Source organism: Procambarus clarkii, chromosome 21, assembly GCF_040958095.1.
Source record: "Procambarus clarkii isolate CNS0578487 chromosome 21, FALCON_Pclarkii_2.0, whole genome shotgun sequence".
NCBI lineage: Eukaryota > Metazoa > Arthropoda > Malacostraca > Decapoda > Cambaridae > Procambarus > Procambarus clarkii.
In genome coordinates, this window is record NC_091170.1 from 34,759,139 (window position 1) to 34,777,752 (window position 18,614).

General features: G+C 45.1%; 2 protein-coding genes across 2 annotated transcripts; one reads left to right on the forward strand and one right to left on the reverse strand.

Moving 5' to 3' along the window:
- Window positions 1-3,031: 3,031 nt before the first annotated feature.
- LOC138367250 (ovarian abundant message protein-like) lies at window positions 3,032-3,664 on the reverse strand. Its single transcript, XM_069328661.1, has one exon. It carries the CDS (start codon window positions 3,662-3,664, stop codon window positions 3,032-3,034), a length of 633 nt encoding a protein of 210 aa, XP_069184762.1.
- A 925-nt stretch (window positions 3,665-4,589) lies between these two features.
- On the forward strand, window positions 4,590-5,306 carry LOC138367251 (mucin-13-like). The gene has a single exon (XM_069328662.1). It carries the CDS (start codon window positions 4,590-4,592, stop codon window positions 5,304-5,306), a length of 717 nt encoding a protein of 238 aa, XP_069184763.1.
- The last annotated feature ends 13,308 nt before the right edge of the window (window positions 5,307-18,614 follow it).

Below are 18,614 nucleotides of genomic sequence, written 5' to 3' on the forward strand. Positions count from 1 at the left end.
CTAAGTCTGCTGACCCTTCAAGCACCACTGCTTGAAGGGTCAGCAGACCTTTACAATAGAGCTCACCAGAGACCATTAAGGTCTCCTCACACAAGTCGACACAACAAAGGCTTCAATACCTCGACCATCACCGAGATGCAACACTGCCCAAGCAAACTGAACCCTATTTAAATAAACTAAAAAAAAAAAAAAAAACGGAAAATGCCATGAAAGTTAAATTTCAAATGCAATGTCAGGATAACGGGGGCTGAAAATTTGCATCTCAACCCACAGGTCTGAAAATACGAGAAATGACGACATTTTCCGTTCGTACTCGACCAAGTCGTGCAATGGTAAATAATGATAAAGTCAATTTATAAATTAAGAGAGCGGAGTGACAGGCGAGAAGAGGGGAAGTACATGAATAATGAAAACAGCAAAAGGCCAATGGCGACGAGAACGAGGTGAAATAGATACAAAAGAGATGACAGAATAAGAGAAACTATGGAGAGAGAGAGAGAGAGAGAGAGAGAGAGAGAGAGAGAGAGAGAGAGAGAGAGAGAGAGAGAGAGAGAGAGAGAGAGAGAGAGAGAGAGAGAGAGAGAGAGAGAGAGAGGCGGGATTATAGGCCACAAATAAAATCAAAACGCACACTATATTAAACAAAGCTACCCCCCTCCCCCCCTCCCCCCAATTCCGGTCCAGTTGTACACAAACTACAAATGTGACTTAGAACCCTCCCCCCCCCCAAAAAAAAAAATATATATATATATATATATATATATATATATATATATATATATATATATATAAATATATATATATAAATATATATATATAAATATATATTGGTGTATACTGGCAGCAGGTTTTCTTTCAAACATGTTTCATTGAATATGACCGCATATTCTGTATTTATTATTTTCTGGTTTAGGGCTTCTATCCCTCTAACTATTTTCTTATCATCAGGGCTTAATTGAAATAGGAGTTCTCCAAAACTCATTTTCGTACTTTTAAGGTGAAGAAAAGAAGTGATTTACTATAGAGTGTATTACACTTATTTGTATAATTTGCACGACGTTTCGAACCTCCATGGTTCATTCTCAAGTGAACAGATCTTACAATACTAGTTGATTTTATACCCGCATTAGGTCAGGTGATAATACAATGAAGGTGAAAACATGGGGGGATACATAAGGGATAAACATAGGGGCTGCAGAAGGCTTATTGGCCCATACGAGGCATCTCCTATCTAAACACAAAGATTAATCCAGTGTAATTGGCCTGTTATGTTGGACATTGTCTTCTGTGTTGGCATCGATATGTTCTTGTCTTGTCCTTACTAGTAAGGACAAGACAAGAACATAACCATGGAGGTTCGAAACGTCGTGCAAATTATACAAATAAGTGTAATACACTCTATAGTAAATCACTTCTTTTCTTCACCTTAAAAGTACGAAAATGAGTTTTGGAGAACTCCTATTTCAATTAAGCCCTGATGCTAAGAAAATAGTTAGAGGGATAGAAGCCCTAAACCAGAAAATAATAAATACAGAATATGCGGTCATATTCAATAAATATATATATATATAAATATATATATGTATATATATATATATATATATATATATATATATATATATATATATATATATATATATATATATATATATATATATATATATTGGAACAACACAAGACTAATCACTGCAAATTATTCTTTTAAAATCACCACTCAATAATTATTTAATTATTCACCTTCACAATCTTCACTAAGACAATGAAAGTCGGTCTCTGGCACTCTGGTCTTTTTAATCTTAAATCTCTGATTTAATTGTATTATACACCAATACATCATTCACTCTAGTCACGATACTCTTTCACGTGAGGGTTGAGTGTATTTTTATACGTTCCTGAAAGTTGCGTTCAGATTCCTTGCTGACTTTCCTTGTGCTTAGAAGTGCCAGATGTTTAATAAATTAATAGTGACGTTGAAGATGGTAAAACACCAAAATCAGTTCACAGATTTGTTAATTTTTTTGTACATACGTGTGTATGACAGGTGTATGACAGGTGTATGACAGGTCATATGACATATGACGGTAATGTCAATTATGTCATATGTACTGACCTGTAAGTGCACGAACCTGAATAAGGTGAGGTGATACTGACATAGAGAGAGCGACAGTGATGGTGACTCTCTCTCTCTCTCTCTCTCTCTTTCTTCCCTCCCTCCCTCTCTCCCTCTCTTCCCTCTCTCTATCCCTCTCTTTATCGGGGTGATTTGAAGCCTTTATACCCGGATAACGTTGAAGGATTAGCGTGGATTATCTTCTAATCATCACAACTTAATTTTATTTTAGTTTAATCCTCGCTAAATCTTCGCAACTTACGATAAAATATTCAGAGGGAAATAAACTTTGTGTTTTGTTTTAAATATCATTCAGCTTGTGTTATGCGAGTTATGATAACGTCACGGCGCAAGTGTTTAGTTAATGTAGGGCATGTATTGCTTGCCTTGATCTAATGAGTGGAGGTACACAGTCGATCAGAGGTACACAGTCGTTCAGAGGTACACAGTCATTCAGAGGTACACAGTTGTTCAGAGGTACACAGTCGTTCAGAGGTACACAGTCGTTCAGAGATACACAGTCATTCAGAGGTACACAGTCATTCAGAGGTACGCAGTCATTCAGAGGTACACAGTTGTTCAGAGGTACACAGTCGCTCAGAGGTACACAGTCGTTCAGAGGTACACAGTCGTTCAGAGATACACAGTCGTTCAGAGGTACACAGTCGTTCAGAGATACACAGTCATTCAGAGGTACACAGTCGTTCATAGGTACACAGTCGTTCAGAGATACACAGACGTTCAGAGGTACACAGACGTTCAGAGGTACACAGTCGTTCAGAGGTACACAGACGTTCAGAGGTACACAGTCGTTCAGAGGTACACAGTTGCTCAGAGGTACACAGTTGCTCAGAGGTACACAGTTGCTCAGAGGTACACAGTTGCTCGGAGGTACACAGTCGTTCAGAGGTATACAGTCATTCAGAGGTAACAGTTATTCAGAGGTACACAGTCGTTCAAAGGTACACAGTCGATCAGAGGTACACCGTCGTTCAGAGGTACACAGTCGTTCAGAGGTACACAGTCGCTCAGAGGTACACAGTCATTCAGAGGTACACAATTGCACAGAGGTACACAGTCGTTCAGAGGTACACAGTTGCTCAGCGGTACACAGTCGTTCAAAGGTACACAGTCGTTCAGAGGTACACAGTCGTTCAGAGGTACACAGTTGCTCAGCGGTACACAGTCGTTCAAAGGTACACAGTTCTTCAGAGGTACACAGTCGTTCAGAGGTACACAGTTGCTCAGAGGTACACAGTTGCTCAGAGGTGCACAGTTGCTCAGAGGTACACAGTTGCTCAGAGGTACACAGTTGCTCAGAGGTACACAGTTGCTCAGAGGTACACAGTTGCTCAGAGGTACACAGTTGCTCAGAGGTACACAGTTGCTCAGAGGTGCACAGTTGCTCAGAGGTACACAGTTGCTCAGAGGTACACAGTTGCTCAGAGGTGCACAGTTTTCATTAACCTGAACAACTATCTGCTGTTTTTGTGCAAACTTTGATTCGTTCGTTCGTGTTCGACGTATTAAAATTTCATTAATATTAAGCGGCATTCAATTCATCAAAAGCACATTGAAGATCAATATTCTATTATTTATTTTAATTTGTTTCATCCCTCCAGCGAATCGTTCAATTTAACACAATTACAACTGGTATTGCCTGCTGCCTGAATGTTCAAATAAAGCTGAACTTAGTGTGAAAACATTTTTGCAACGAGAAATGAATCAAACTCATTCGAGAATGTTATATGCTAATATATTATTATATATACGGCACTTTATAATCTGGTTAGTTGACGCTACTTAATTGCTTTCAGAACATGGGATTAATTTATAATTAGCACAATAGAAAGGTCTGTTGACCAGCTGTCAATAACTGAATATATTGCTTAATTCATATCAATATCCATTTGTGAGAATGTCTGTCTATCTGTATGAAGTTCGAGGCTAGACGCTCGGGGCTAGCTTCACTCAACTTTTGCAGGGTGAACAGTCTGGGGTATGGAATGTACACAGGCTGGTCAGGGTCGATTGTATTGGCCCTGTTAAGAGGGCGGTCAGGAATAGTAGTGACCCACCTTCCCCTCCTAAGCAATCGGTGAAAGGGGGGGTTGACCGAGTAGCTGGATTTCTTGGTAAATAAATAAATGGAAATATCTGTCTGTCTGAGGTTGAAGAATAAACAAGAGGGTGAAAGAGAGAGGGAGAGAAAAGGGGAAGGAATGGAGAGGGGTGAGGGTGGAAAGGGGATGGATGTAGAGAGAAGGATGAAATTAAGGGAGATTAGTGAGAAAGGGGGGCAGGAGAGAGGGGATGTGGGACACATGAACAACCAGCCTCCACCCACACCACTCCAGGACACATGGAACAACCAGCCTCCAGCCATATCACTCCAGAACACATGGAACAACCAGCCTCCACCCTCACCACTCCAGGACACATGGAACAACCAGCCTCCACCCACACCACTCCATAACACATGGAACAACCAGCCTTCACCCACACCACTCCAGAACACATGGAACAACCAGCCTCCACCCTCACCACTCCAGGACACATGGAACAACCAGCCTCCACCCACACCACTCCAGGACACATGGAACAACCAGCCTCCACCCACACCACTCCAGAACACATGGAACAACCAGCCTCCACCCTCACCACTCCAGAACACATGGAACAACCAGCCTCCACCCACACCACTCCAGGACACATGGAACAACCAGCCTCCACCCACACCACTCCAGAACACATTGAACAACCAGCCTCCACCCACACCACTCCAGAACACATGAAACAACCAGCCTCCACCCACACCACTCCAGAACACATGGAACAACCAGCCTCCACCCACACCACTCCAGGACACATGGAACAACCAGCCTCCACCCACACTACTCCAGGACACATGGAACAACCAGCCTCCACCCTCACCACTCCAGGACACATGGAACAACCAGCCTCCACCCACACTACTCCAGGACACACGGAACAACCAGCCTCCACCCACACTACTCCAGGACACATGGAACAACCAGCCTCCACCCTCACCACTCCAGGACACATGGAACAACCAGCCTCCACCCACACTACTCCAGGACACATGGAACAACCAGCCTCCACCCACACTACTCCAGGAATTAAGAGCAGTGATATAATTCCTGGTGTGATTAGACCCCCACGCCAGAAATTATAGGGCTCCAGCGTGTGAATGTTGAGAGCGTCGTGTGGATGATGTTGTCGTGGCCACCAGTGAGAGAGAGAACAATAGTGTATTATCCCCGGGGCCACCACACGCTAGTGGGTGCTGCTCGCTATAGTGTATTGATCTCGCCTGCAGGATTCACAGGTTTCGGTCTGCCACGGGTGACGCTCCAAGACGCTACAAGTGTGGCGTGCCTGGAACTGTGAGTACACCAGTACCCGATGTTGGGTCCCGCACTGTTTTCTTTTTTAACTACAGTGAATGTTTACTGTTAACTAGTTTTTATTTAACTGTTATTTTTTCGATGTTGGGTCCCGTACTGTTGTTTTTTTAAATACAGTGAATGTTTACTGTTAACTAGTTTTTATTTAACTTATTTTTTTTTCGTTTTCTTTTATCCTCTCTGCCAGAAAAATTATATTTCAATGAATACAATCAACGATTACCTTCGCCTTCTATTATTACTACTTAGTATTTTGGCTTTAGTAACTATCACGTTTTACTCAACAGCTCTTTTATATATTCTTAAGTCCCTTTTCTAGGTCAGTTGAATAGATTATATACAATTATTTGGCCGAGAGCAGATACAGCTTGGCGTGGATCCCCTTCAGGTCGGACCAAACACCCTTGACTGAGAGCTCTGGACGAGCTGGGAAAGCCGCTCCTCCAAGCATCAACGTGACTCTATGCCTGGACCCCCCCCCCCACCCACCCTCTTCAGAATGTGACTGCACGAGGGAGAAGGATGTGATCACATCCTTCTCCCTCGATGTGGATGAGACGGATGTCTGAGACGGATGTGACCGTCTCAGACTGGTTCTGAGACGGGTTCTGAGAGGGGTGAGATGGGCACTGAGACGGGTGAGACGGGCACCGAGACGGGCACTGAGACGGGTAAGACGGGCACCGAGACGGGTGAGACGCACCATACGCAGGAAATTTCCCCACAACAAGGCAAACAGATTGGAACCAGCGAACTGCCGGCACCAACAAGGTATAAACAGCACTACTCCGAGCCAAGGGCCCAGTCGATCTCCTCCAACACCCCCACGCCTACCCCTCCTACCCCCCAACCACTGCAGAACAAATTCTCAAAATATGAAAAAAAAAACGTTAAATTTCTTTTGAAGACAATCTGGGATAAAAGTATTTTTTAATAATAAAACCCAAAACATCATATACAACGACATTCCCAAAATATTTCATATCCCAGCACAAGATATGTAAGATCAAATAAAATATATAAAATAAAGAATTTAATCGTATTGGACCACAAGCAAAACGAGAAACCAGCAAAGCGCACTCCAGATATTACTGACATGCGCGGGTACACAGTAGGGTGCTGGGTACCACAGTGGGGTGCTGTGTACCACAGTGGGATGCTGTGTACCACAGTGGGGTGCTGTGTACGACAGTGGTATGCTGTGTACCACAGTGGGGTGCTGTGTACGACAGTGGGGTGCTGTGTACGACAGTGGTATGCTGTGTACGACAGTGGTATGCTGGGTACCACAGTGGGGTGCTGTGTACCACAGTGGGGTGCTGTGTACGACAGTGGGGTGCTGTGTAGGACAGTGGTATGCTGTGTACGACAGTGGGGTGCTGTGTACCACAGTGGGGTGCTGTGTACCACAGTGGGGTGCTGTGTACGACAGTGGGGTGCTGTGTACGACAGTGGTATGCTGGGTACCACAGTGGGGTGCTGTGTACCACAGTGGGGTGCTGTGTACGACAGTGGGGTGCTGTGTACGACAGTGGGGTGCTGTGTACGACAGTGGTATGCTGTGTACCACAGTGGGGTGCTGTGTACGACAGTGGTATGCTGGGTACTACAGTGGGGTGCTGTGTACCACAGTGGGGTGCTGTGTACGACAGTGGGGTGCTGGGTACCACAGTGGGGTGCTGTGTACGACAGTGGGGTGCTGTGTACCACAGTAGGGTGCTGTGTACCACAGTGGGGTGCTGTGTACCACAGTGGGGTGCTGTGTACCACAGTGGGGTGCTGTGTACCACAGTGGGGTGCTGTGTACCACAGTGGGGTGCTGTGTACCACAGTGGGGTGCTGTGTACCACAGTGGTATGCTGGGTACCACAGTGGGGTGCTGTGTACGACAGTGGGGTGCTGTGTACCACAGTGAGATGCTGTGTACCACAGTGGTATGCCGGGTACCACAGTGGGGTGATGTGTACCACAGTAGGGTGCTGTGTACCACAGTAGGGTGCTGTGTACCACAGTGGGATGCTGTGTACCACAGTAGGGTGCTGTGTACCACAGACTGTGATACAGACACAGCTTTACATACCATGATAGAGACGAACCTCCACCTGATCAGGTTTGCATCAATACTTTGTCTCCACAAACTAGAACTATACATACTACGTCCAACTCAGACGTGTTTCAGACGTACATAATTTAAACGTACCTCAAAAGGATGCACAAACGATGTCAAATGTAGCAGTTGTTGAGAAGCCCAGAACACACTCAAGCGTGTACTTAAGACACTCAAATATTCAAACTGTGAGGAGTGACCATCTTGAGGTTATCTTGAGATGATTTCGGGGCTTTAGTGTCCCCGCGGCCCGGTCCTCGACCAGGCCTCCACCCCCAGGAAGCAGCCCGTGACAGCTGACTAACACCCAGGTACCTATTTTACTGCTAGGTAACAGGGGCATAGGGTGAAAGAAACTCTGCTTATTGTTTCTCGCCGGCGCCCTGGATCGAACCCGGGACCACAGGATCACAAGTCTAGTGTGCTGTCCGCTCGGCCGACCGGCTCCCGTGACACAAAATTTCAAAGAATTTTGAAAGCATTTTAAAGAATTTTTAAAGAATTTCAAAGAATTTTGAAAGAATTTTGAAAGAATTTCAAAGAATTTTGAAAGCATTTCAAAGAATTTTGAAAGCATTTCAAAGAATTTTGAAAGCATTTCAAAGAATTTTGAAAGCATTTCAAAGAATTTTGAAAGCATTTCAAAGAATTACAACAAGGCACAGTCCATATTAACCAACTACCCAACCATCACCCAGCAACAAACTTTCAGCCCGTCCTCCAAAAATGGGGAGGTAAATGTAACAGCCTCATAAGTGCAATTATGTACTATGTATGACAGTCAGGAATTGTACTTATTTTCACTTAGTATTAAACCGTACTGTCAATTCGGAGGATGGGTTGCAGCCTTTGCACTTGCCGAGCGCTCCACATCACTGAGCAGCTTGTAATCTCGGGCAATAATTCCTCTCCCACAGAACTCTCAACTAAATGCAGATAATCTTATCTCCAGACTCTCAACTTGGCACTGATAATGCAATAGACAATAGACACTGGTTCCGACTGCTTAATCAATTCTTAAAACCACAAATCGAACCCATCCCTGAGTCTAAACATACACCACAACATCACACAAAATTATATTTTAAGAAATTGGCGTATTAAAATTCATATAATATTAAGTTGGTAGCCCCTGTACCACTTTCAAAGTTCTCTGCACTTAACCTGGAACAATATACTTCCCATCTCATTTTTATTTTTCAGTCAAGGAGCTGTTTCTAACTTTTTCTGGGTTAAACCGTAACTCGATTTTTTTCAGTGCCTGTGGAGTACGACCTGGAGGTCGATTTGCCTTCTGGTCCTCAATTACAGCTGAGTGAATAGAAGTGAATGTAGCCAGCAAATTTGCCTAAAGTGCTTTAACCCATTAAGAAAATAGCGTCTCTCTTGCAACGTTAGTGTGTTAACAACGGCAGCCGGGCACCACTCTCTCCCTCTCTGTAATATTATATATATTATATATATATATATATATATATATATATATATATATATATATATATATATATATATATATATATATATATATATATATATATATATATATATAACTCGCATAACTTGATCCTCTTATCAAAAACAGCCCGAAGCCGACGGAAAACCCTTTACAGCAGTCAAGCGTTGTATACATGTACACTTGCCCCCACGAAGGATGTAACCTTCAATCTAAGTACATAGGTATGACGTCGACCAAGCTGACGAGGCGTTTGACCTGTCATCTTCAGTCCGGTGCCCCTAGGAATCACATGAGACAAGCCCATGACATCACTCTAACAAGAGAAATGCTGAATATAAACACTTGTATAATAGACAAAACCCAAGATGTAAGAAGATTACAAATTCTTGAAGCAATCCACATAAAAATAGAACCTACCCTAAATATACGGAACTATTCCCACCATGAGAGTAAGAACAAGACTGGAACATGAAGATGTCAACACAGAACTTTTTTAGTGTCAGAGTGGTTGACAAATGGAATGCATTAGGGGGTGATGTGGTGGAGGCTGACTCCATACACAGTTTCAAGTGTAGATATGACAGAGCCCGATAGGCTAAGGAATCTGTACACCTGTTGATTGACGGTTGAGAGGCGGGACCAAAGAGCCAGAGCTCAACCCCCGCAAACACAACTAGGTGAGTACAACTAGGTGAGTACAGAAGACACTGCTCAACATAATAGGCTTATTACCCCTTATTAATCATTGTATGTGCCCCTATTTTCCCCCCTTGCCTTTTTCCTTTATTCTATTTGTTTTTTTTTCACCTGACCCCGTACTGGTATAAAGCTAAGGCGATTTATAATTTCTTATTACGGGCTCACCATAGCCCGTGCTACATGACCATTTCGTTCTGAGTAGCTAAATTAACATATAATAGACGTGGGATCCCTGGATTGTTTCCAGTGAAGGTTATACACACAGGTGAATGAGTCTGGGTGAATACAATCAGAAGCTGCTTAGTATGGGCCATTGGACCTTCTACAATTTCCTAAATCTTTATGTTCATAAGGTCGGCCACACTATAGTGTGCTCCCTGTCTATATATACCTCCTGTAGTCTCTACTCTGCTGCTCTTCCTTCTACTTTCGACTTTCATGAAGGTCGGCGTTCAATCCCCGACCGTCCAAGTGGTTGAGCACCATTCCTTCCCCCCGTCCCATCCCAAATCCTTATCCTGACTCCTTCCAAGTGCTGTACAGTCGTAATGGCTTGGCGCTTTCACCTGATAATTCTCTCCCTCCCTCCCTCCCTCCCTCCCTCCCCCGTCCCTCATGCCTCACCTCTTTATACTCACCTATTTGTGCTTGCGGGGGTTGAGCTCTGGCTCTTTGGTCCCGCCTCTCAACTGTCAATCAACTGGTGTACAGGTACAGACTACAGGACCTCTCGTGCCCCTCTACACACCCTCTACCTGTGACCTGCTCTTGTGGCCTGCCCGGAGTTCTTGTGTCTGCTACATCCTCTTGAGATACATCGTATATATATATATATATATATATATATATATATATATATATATATATATATATATATATATATATATATATATATATATATATATAGCTAAGATTGTTTGATATATATTATATATATATTAAGATTGTCACTATGCAAGTTAAGCGACAAACTTAGGTCATGTTTTAATATGTAATAGAGTGCAGCCAAATGCAATCACTGGACTTCCGTGAGTGCAGGCTGAGTCAGAGGACTCCCCATGAGTGTAGGCTGGGCCAGAGGACTCCCCCATGAGTGCAGGCTGAGTCAGAGGACTCCCCATGAGTGCAGGCTGGGTCAGAGGACTCCCCATGAGTGCAGGCTGAGTCAGAGGACTCCCCATGAGTGCAGGCTGAGTCAGAGGACTCCCCATGAGTGCAGGCTGGGTCAGAGGACTCCCCCATGAGTGCAGGCTGAGTCAGAGGACTCCCCATGAGTGCAGGCTGAGTCAGAGGACTCCCCATGAGTGCAGGCTGGGTCAGAGGACTCCCCCATGAGTGCAGGCCGAGTCAGAGGACTCCCCATGAGTGCAGGCTGAGGCAGAGGACTCCCCATGAGTGCAGGCTGAGGCAGAGGGCTCCCCATGAGTGCAGGCTGAGGCAGAGGGCTTCCCATGAGAGCAGGCTGAGGCAGAGGACTCCCATGAGTGCAGGCTGAGGCAGAGGACTCCCCATGAGTGCAGGCTGAGGCAGAGGGCTCCCCATGAGTGCAGGCTAAGTCAGAGGACTCCCATGAGTGCAGGCTGAGGCAGAGGACTCCCCATGAGTGCAAGCTGGGTCAGAGGACTCCCCTTGAGTGCAGGCTGAGACAGAGGACTCCCCATGAGTGCAGGCTGGGTCAGAGGACTCCCATGAGTGTTGGCTGAGTCAGAGGACTCCCCATGAGTGTAGGCTGAGTCAGAGGACTCCCATGAGTGCAGGCTGAGTCAGAGGACTCCCATGAGTGCAGGCTGAGTCAGAGGACTCCCCATGAGTGCAGGCTGAGTCAGAGGACTCCCCATGAGTGCAGGCTGAGTCAGAGGACTCCCCATGAGTGCAGGCTGAGTCAGAGGTCTCCCCATGAGTGCAGGCTGAGTCAGAGGTCTCCCCATGAGTGCAGGCTGGGTCAGAGGACTCTCCATGAGAGCAGGCTAAGTCAAAGGACAAGCAACAGACGCGAGGCAAAACATTTCATGGAACTGGATAAATGGACTCGTCGTTAGCTTGTCTGTCGACATCCGTAAGAGGCCGTAAGACCCAAGCTTTTCCAAAGCCTCAAGTTTTCCGGGTTTTTTTATAGGTTACAAGAACTTGGCCTAGAGCAGTAACCGGTGGGGGAAGATTCACTTGCTCCTGACCCTCTTCCCTTAAACCAATCCCCTGACCCTCTTCCCCAGATCCTTTCCCCCCCCCCCTGACCCTCTCCCCCTTACTCTCCTTCGACCTGACCCCTCTCCTCTTTTTGCCTTTGTCTAAATCGCTGCTTCACTCAGCAGATTGCATTTCCTCAACCGAGTAATTGAAGTGGTCCTCCTATTTTCGTCTTCTCTGGCAGGCTAATACTTTATTTTTGCGGCTGACAGGAAATACTTGGTCGAGAAAGTTGTCTGCCCTCCAATAATCTTGGGCACTAATGAAGACAAGGCCAAATAACTTCCCCCAGATTGCAGACTTCATGAAAACCAAATGGGGTCGTTGTAGATGATGTTATTTCTGAATGGGTGACATTAGGGGGGGCCGACTTCTGCTGCATGACTATGCTATACAACTGTATTACCGCAGACTGGTAATTAAGTGTCCAATTAAGTGAGCCTCAAGTGCCTTCGAGGCTCAATATGGTGCCATATAGATTGCCGTCAAGAAGGAGTGTCTAGTCTGTTCACCTAAGAAATCCTATTCGGGACAATAAGCCAGTGTATATATATATCGATTTAAGGCTTGCATCGAGATCCCTCTTGCCCCCCCCCCACCTTTCCAAAGGTCGAACTGATCACCCTCCCCAAGGATGCAAACTCCACTTCGATTGCCTATCTCCCAGGTACTTATTTATTACTAGGGTGAACAGAGGCATTAGACAAAATTAAACGAGCCCAACCAGTTTTGTGTCGCCTGGGAAATGAACCCGAGATCCCCTTCCGATTGTGTTTCAAGAACGAAGCCAACTATACTATAATACTCCTTCGTATCAAATGAGCTCAAATTAAATGACTCATTCCCCAAATTTGTTGTGTGAGTTACTCATCCTGATCACGGTAGCAGCAGGACACAGATGATGAGTAAACTACTCTGACAATTTAATGCCTTAGGTTACTCATGGATACAAAATAATGTCCAGACCTTGTGATAAATAGATATTTGTATTAAATATATAAATATATATAAATAGAAATAGAAATATATGTAAATAGATAAATAGTATTTGCCAGTTGCTGAGAATCATTGTTGAGAGGACCAGCCCACTGTGGCCTACAGTATCAGGCCCTTCAACCAACTACGAATCCATTATATCTTGACGACACGGAGCTGTAGCATAAACAGAAGTGCGCTCACATCACATATCAGGCTTGGAGACCCATGGGAAACGGGCTTACAGCTTCCACAAGATGAGAGGAAAATGTCAGCACTGTGGAGAAATGCCCGACAGACCACTGTAGCTGGTGCATTATTGAACACAGTTACACAATTACAAACGAAATAGGATTTCAACTACAATTTAACAGAGAAGAAGAAGTTGTTGAACACATTGCGCATAGTTTAGATGCGATGTGGATACGCTGAGGGGTAACGACCTCCAACAATGCAGGGGACTGAGACCTCCAACAACGCAGGGGATTGAGACCTCCAACAACGCAGGGAAGATTTTGCTGTAGCGACAGAGGCCTATAGATCTACCAGCCTGTGCCACGCCGCAAATACACTTTTATTCCATGTGCATTTGGTGCTGAGGAGTGAGATTCGTACCAGTTGAGTAAATATAATAGATTTCGGCCTAATAATATATTCGTATATATATATATTTTACAAACAAATAATTTCTCTCCCATACTGTCTTGTTCCGATATAAATAAAAGGCTAGGAAGCTCTCTGGCCAGATCTTAGTATCAGTTACGATCTGTTTATCCTAATATTTCTCACTTTGGGAAACGAAAAAATGATTTCAACAATCTGCCCCCTGACCAGCACATATGTCCACCAGACTTTGAAGGTTGAGGGGAAGGAGGAGGAGGAGACCCAAGGAGGTATCAGGGTCGACCCCGAGATCCCCAACCAACTCCCAGGGGTCGCCCCTGAGACCTGGGGAGGTATCATAGGGCGTCCCTCTCAACGGATATATTCACCGAGAGATGAACCTTATTTCTCAGTGTGAGTATACTGACTTAACTTTAGTCCCTGACACTATTCAGGGGTAAAGTGTACTCACCGTTATAGTCAGTAAATTATTGTGGGGTTTTCTGTTTTCTCCCGCGGTTAACAGACCTTAAACGCTCAACAACCAGCGAAATCTAAATATATGAGACAGTGTTGATACCTGGTGAACTATCAACAGATGTCTCCGTGTGGTTATCCTCTTACTCGTTCTCACTGGGAAAATGGTCCTGTTGAGAATGAAAGCCGCGGGTTCGATTCGCCGGAACCCTCCTCCTCCTCTTCTGACTTACGAATCTCCCCGATGCGTTGTGTATATATATATATCTCGTGACAAACAGATGCGTAGTGGGCACACACACACACACACACACATATACACCACACACCACACACACGCAAAATAACCTGCTCTAATTCTTCACGACTTTAACAGAACTCAGAAGCAGCTCAACCAAGGTTGAGAATCATGCAAGTCCGTTCTGATCAGCGTAAGTCCGTTCCGATCAGCGCAAGTCCGTTCCGATCAGCGCAAGTCTGTTCCGATCAGCGCAAGTCCGTTCCGATCAGCGCAAGTCCGTTCCGATCACCGCAAGTCCGTTCCGATCAGCGCAAGTCCGTTCCAACCAGCGCAATATCGTTACAGGAGAACGAACAACCTGCTCACAACGTAGGACTAAGCAATAAACATGTATAACACGACGACGCCAGCTCTCACAAAAGTGTTGCAGCAGCTGTGGTTCCGGGTGACAGGCCGCTGTTGTGGGATTTGCATAATGTGATTTGGGAACCCGTGGTGAAGGGATATTAGTTTTCAAGTACATATTGAGATAGATAGATAAGGGGAGGGAGGGAGAGAGAGAGAGAGAGAGAGAGAGAGAGAGAGAGAGAGAGAGAGAGAGAGAGAGAGAGAGAGAGAGAGAGAGAGAGAGAGAGAGAGAGAGAGAGAGAGAATAAATTTATTCAAATTCAAGGAGGGTCTCTCCTTGTCATTTATATCAATTGATTGATTGATAAAGATTAAGCCACCTAAGAGGTGGCACGGGCATGAATAGCCCGTAATCATATCAATTGTCTTCGTCGCCTTCTTAAAACCTATACCACCTCACTAACCCTTCTCCCTTCCCCCCCCCCATTCGTCACCCCTCCTACACATCCTCCTCCCCTTCTACATCTACCTCACCCTCCAAATCCTCCTCCTCCTCCTCTACAGACGCCTGCCCCTCCCCCTCAAACAAGTCAATGTTTAAAAACGACGCAAAACTATCGAGGAATTTGAAGTCTTACGACGGCTGTGCAGGCTTACCGGAAGACTTTAGCCTTCTCCTCCTCCTCTTCTACCTTCTCTTCTTCGTCCACCTCCTCCTCCTCCAAGAGGCTCTGGGAGGCTGCCATACTGTCTGCCGTCTATACTGGTCCATCCTATTGCGCCTCAGTGGACGTCTGGTATATGGCTCTTCCCTTTGTGGCCGCCGCCTTCCCTGCCTCCTGCTCTCTTCCTCTCTTCTTCTCTTCCTCCTCCTCCTCCTCCTCTCTCTCTTTACTTCTGTTCCTTCTCCCGTGCTCCCCTCCAGCACACTTCTAATGCACTCTCCCCTGCACTCTCCTCCTGCACTCTCCTCCTGCACTCTCCCCCTGCACTCTCCTCCTGCACTCTCCTCCTGCACTATGTTATTATTCACATTCCTTGATGTGATCTAAATTACTAAGGTGATCAACACTGTTCAATTTTTATTCTTGGGTGTTTCTTCATCCCTCCCCCCCCCCCTCACCCCCCCCCCCCTCACACCCCCCCTCACCACCCCCTCACACCCCCCCCTCACACCCCCCCTCACACCCTTCACACCCTCCACCCTCACACCCTTCACTCACACCAGTGACCAGAGACAGTGTACCTGTGTAGCCGTTGTCCCTCTGGACGGTCCAGCGGTCGTCACACCGCTCGTCGGTGTTCACGCAGCGACTTGGTTATCCAACTTTACTCAAGTCGTGATTAAAGACCACACATCATAACATGACAGTAGTGGAAACAGTAGGGAAGTGTTACGCACCTTGAATATTGGTGGCTTTCTGTCCCTCGATGATGTAATGGTACTTTACCTGTATTGGTAAATAAAGAATTTAGTACTGGAATATAATTAATTACAATATAAATAATTTGTCAAGGCATGAAAACAAATTATTTATATTTTTTTGACACGTTTTCTACATTAAAATTCTTATATACCACATGAATAATAACTTCAAGCCACACATATATAAGCAGCGTGGGTGACGGTAACGTTTGGGCATGGAGGTGTTCCTTACCTTGGCCTGAAGGTCGCTGGGGCTGGAGTACCTCGTCTAGGGAGGTCAGGCGGGGTCAAGTGGTTGACCCATCATTACCTTCCACATACTCGCTCAATCTAATTTAGGAAGACGACGTAATATTTGAGCACAAGACGAGAAACACTGCACCAAGAATTAGACGTCCCGACACTAACGTAACTTTGCAACAGTAGTCAAGGCACTTATCTCTATTATCCATCAGAAGCGGTGAAAATTTTCAGATAAACTTTCAGTTTTTCAGTCACTCACAGCACAGCACAGCACTATACAGCACTGCACAGCACTGCTCAGCACTGCACAGCACTGCACAGCACAACACTGCCCTGCACAGCCCTCACTAACCATAATGACTCGGTGTTCCGACGACCCGTCCTCAGGCTTTGTTTGTGTCAGGCGGCTACCCGCCACACTGACGCAATGATTTTACCGCACTCAAAATTGGCGTTTTATCATACATAAATTAATATATTGTTAAATATTACGTTAGTAATATATATATATAACCTGTAAACACCTGTAAATCTGTACCTGTATCGCGCAAGTACAGGTGCGACTTAGAACTGATGACGTTCGGACACTTCCAAAACAAGTGCTTCACTGACAAATTTTGTTCGAACCACAACGCTGTAAATGCTTCACCCACGTACTATAAATACAAATAATCACCAATAGAACCTAAACACCTAACCTAACCAGTGCCTAAATATGCACCGTATGCTAATATATAATAATATTAATTTATATTTGAGAAAATTCCTATTTTCCTCTGGATGGAATGGACTTGGTTCAAGGACGGGTTGTATGAACCACCTGGCTACGAGCGGGTTCATTCTAAACTGGAAAGAAGCAACTTCGGAACCCTTTACTTGTGGCGCGTCAGTTCAGCAGAGTGTTGTGTATGGTGGGTGACGGAGTAACTGTGGTGGGTGTTGACCAGACCACACACTAGAAGTTGAAGGGACGACGACGTTTCGGTCCGTCCTGGACCATTCTCAAGTCGATTTGAGAATGGTCCAGGACGGACCGAAACGTCGTCGTCCCTTCAACTTCTAGTGTGTGGTCTGGTCAACATACTTCAGCCACTTTATTGTGACTCATCGCCTGCAACTGTGGTGGGTGTTCGGAAACGTGGAAAAAGGCTTTATGGTGAATTTAAACAAAATTAAACACTAACGCTGGGAAATAAAAAGTGTTGTGAGCATTCAGTTAAAGATAATTCAAGTGACTGGATAAAATAACATTGACAAACTGTTGGCTGCGTGTTGTGACTGTAGTTTGCTCACGGGAACTAATTTTATTGCTATAGTGGATGTGGGATTTTTTTTTTGCACGCTCTCCACGGGAGCGGACGTGTCCGCTGCTCCACCTGTGTGATAGTTTGCAAGGCGCATTGCACTAGGAGGTCAGCTCTAATGTCATCCTGTACACACACGGGAGAAGATGGAGAGCCTCCTTATGTAATGAGCATTGTCGGGCGGAGCACCAGCAAGGTTGAGCCGCTCCACAAGCCATCATTAACCACTACGACCCGTCGAGTCAGAGCAGAACACGCGGCGGCTGCTGCTGCTGCTGTACGTGACGAAGTGTTGACTCCGGACAGTTTAGTGTTTTGACAGGCAATATTAGACGCGCCTTAACTGCTGTTGCAAAGTTACGTTAGTGTCGGTACGTCTAATTCTTGGTGCAGTGTTTCTCGTCTTGTCCTCAAATATTACGTCGTCTTCCTAAAATTGTGCTTGTGATTATTCGGAAAGTAATGATGGGTCAACCACTTGACCCCGCCTGACCTCCCTAGACCAGGTACTCCAGCCCCAGCGACCTTCAGGCCAAGGTAAGGAACACCTCCATGCCCAAACGTTACCGTCACCCACGCTGCTTATATATGTGGATTGAAGTTATTATTCATGTAGTATAAAAGAATTTGAATGTAAAACACGTGTCCAAAAAATTTAAATAATTTGTTTTCATACCATTTTTGACATGGAAAATTATTTATATTATAATGATTTATATTCCAATACTAAACTAATTATTTATTTAACATTACAGGTAAAGTACCAATACATCATCGAGGGACAGAAAGCCACCAATATTCAAGGTACGTAACAATTTCCTACTGTTTCCACTACTGCCATGATATGTGTGGTCATTAATCACGACTTGAGTAAAGTTGGATAACCAAGTCGCTTCATAAGCACCGGCGGGAGCTGTGACGTTCCTGGAAAACGTGGAGGTGTTCCCCGGACATGTTGACCAGGAAATACCGTCTACGTGGATACACTGTCTCTGGTGTTACGTGGACCA

Coding starts and splice junctions, on each gene's coding strand:
- LOC138367250 (XM_069328661.1), bottom strand. CDS start 3,664: ATGCCGCTTAATATTAATGAAATTTTAATACGTCGAACACGAACGAAC.
- LOC138367251 (XM_069328662.1), top strand. CDS start 4,590: ATGGAACAACCAGCCTTCACCCACACCACTCCAGAACACATGGAACAA.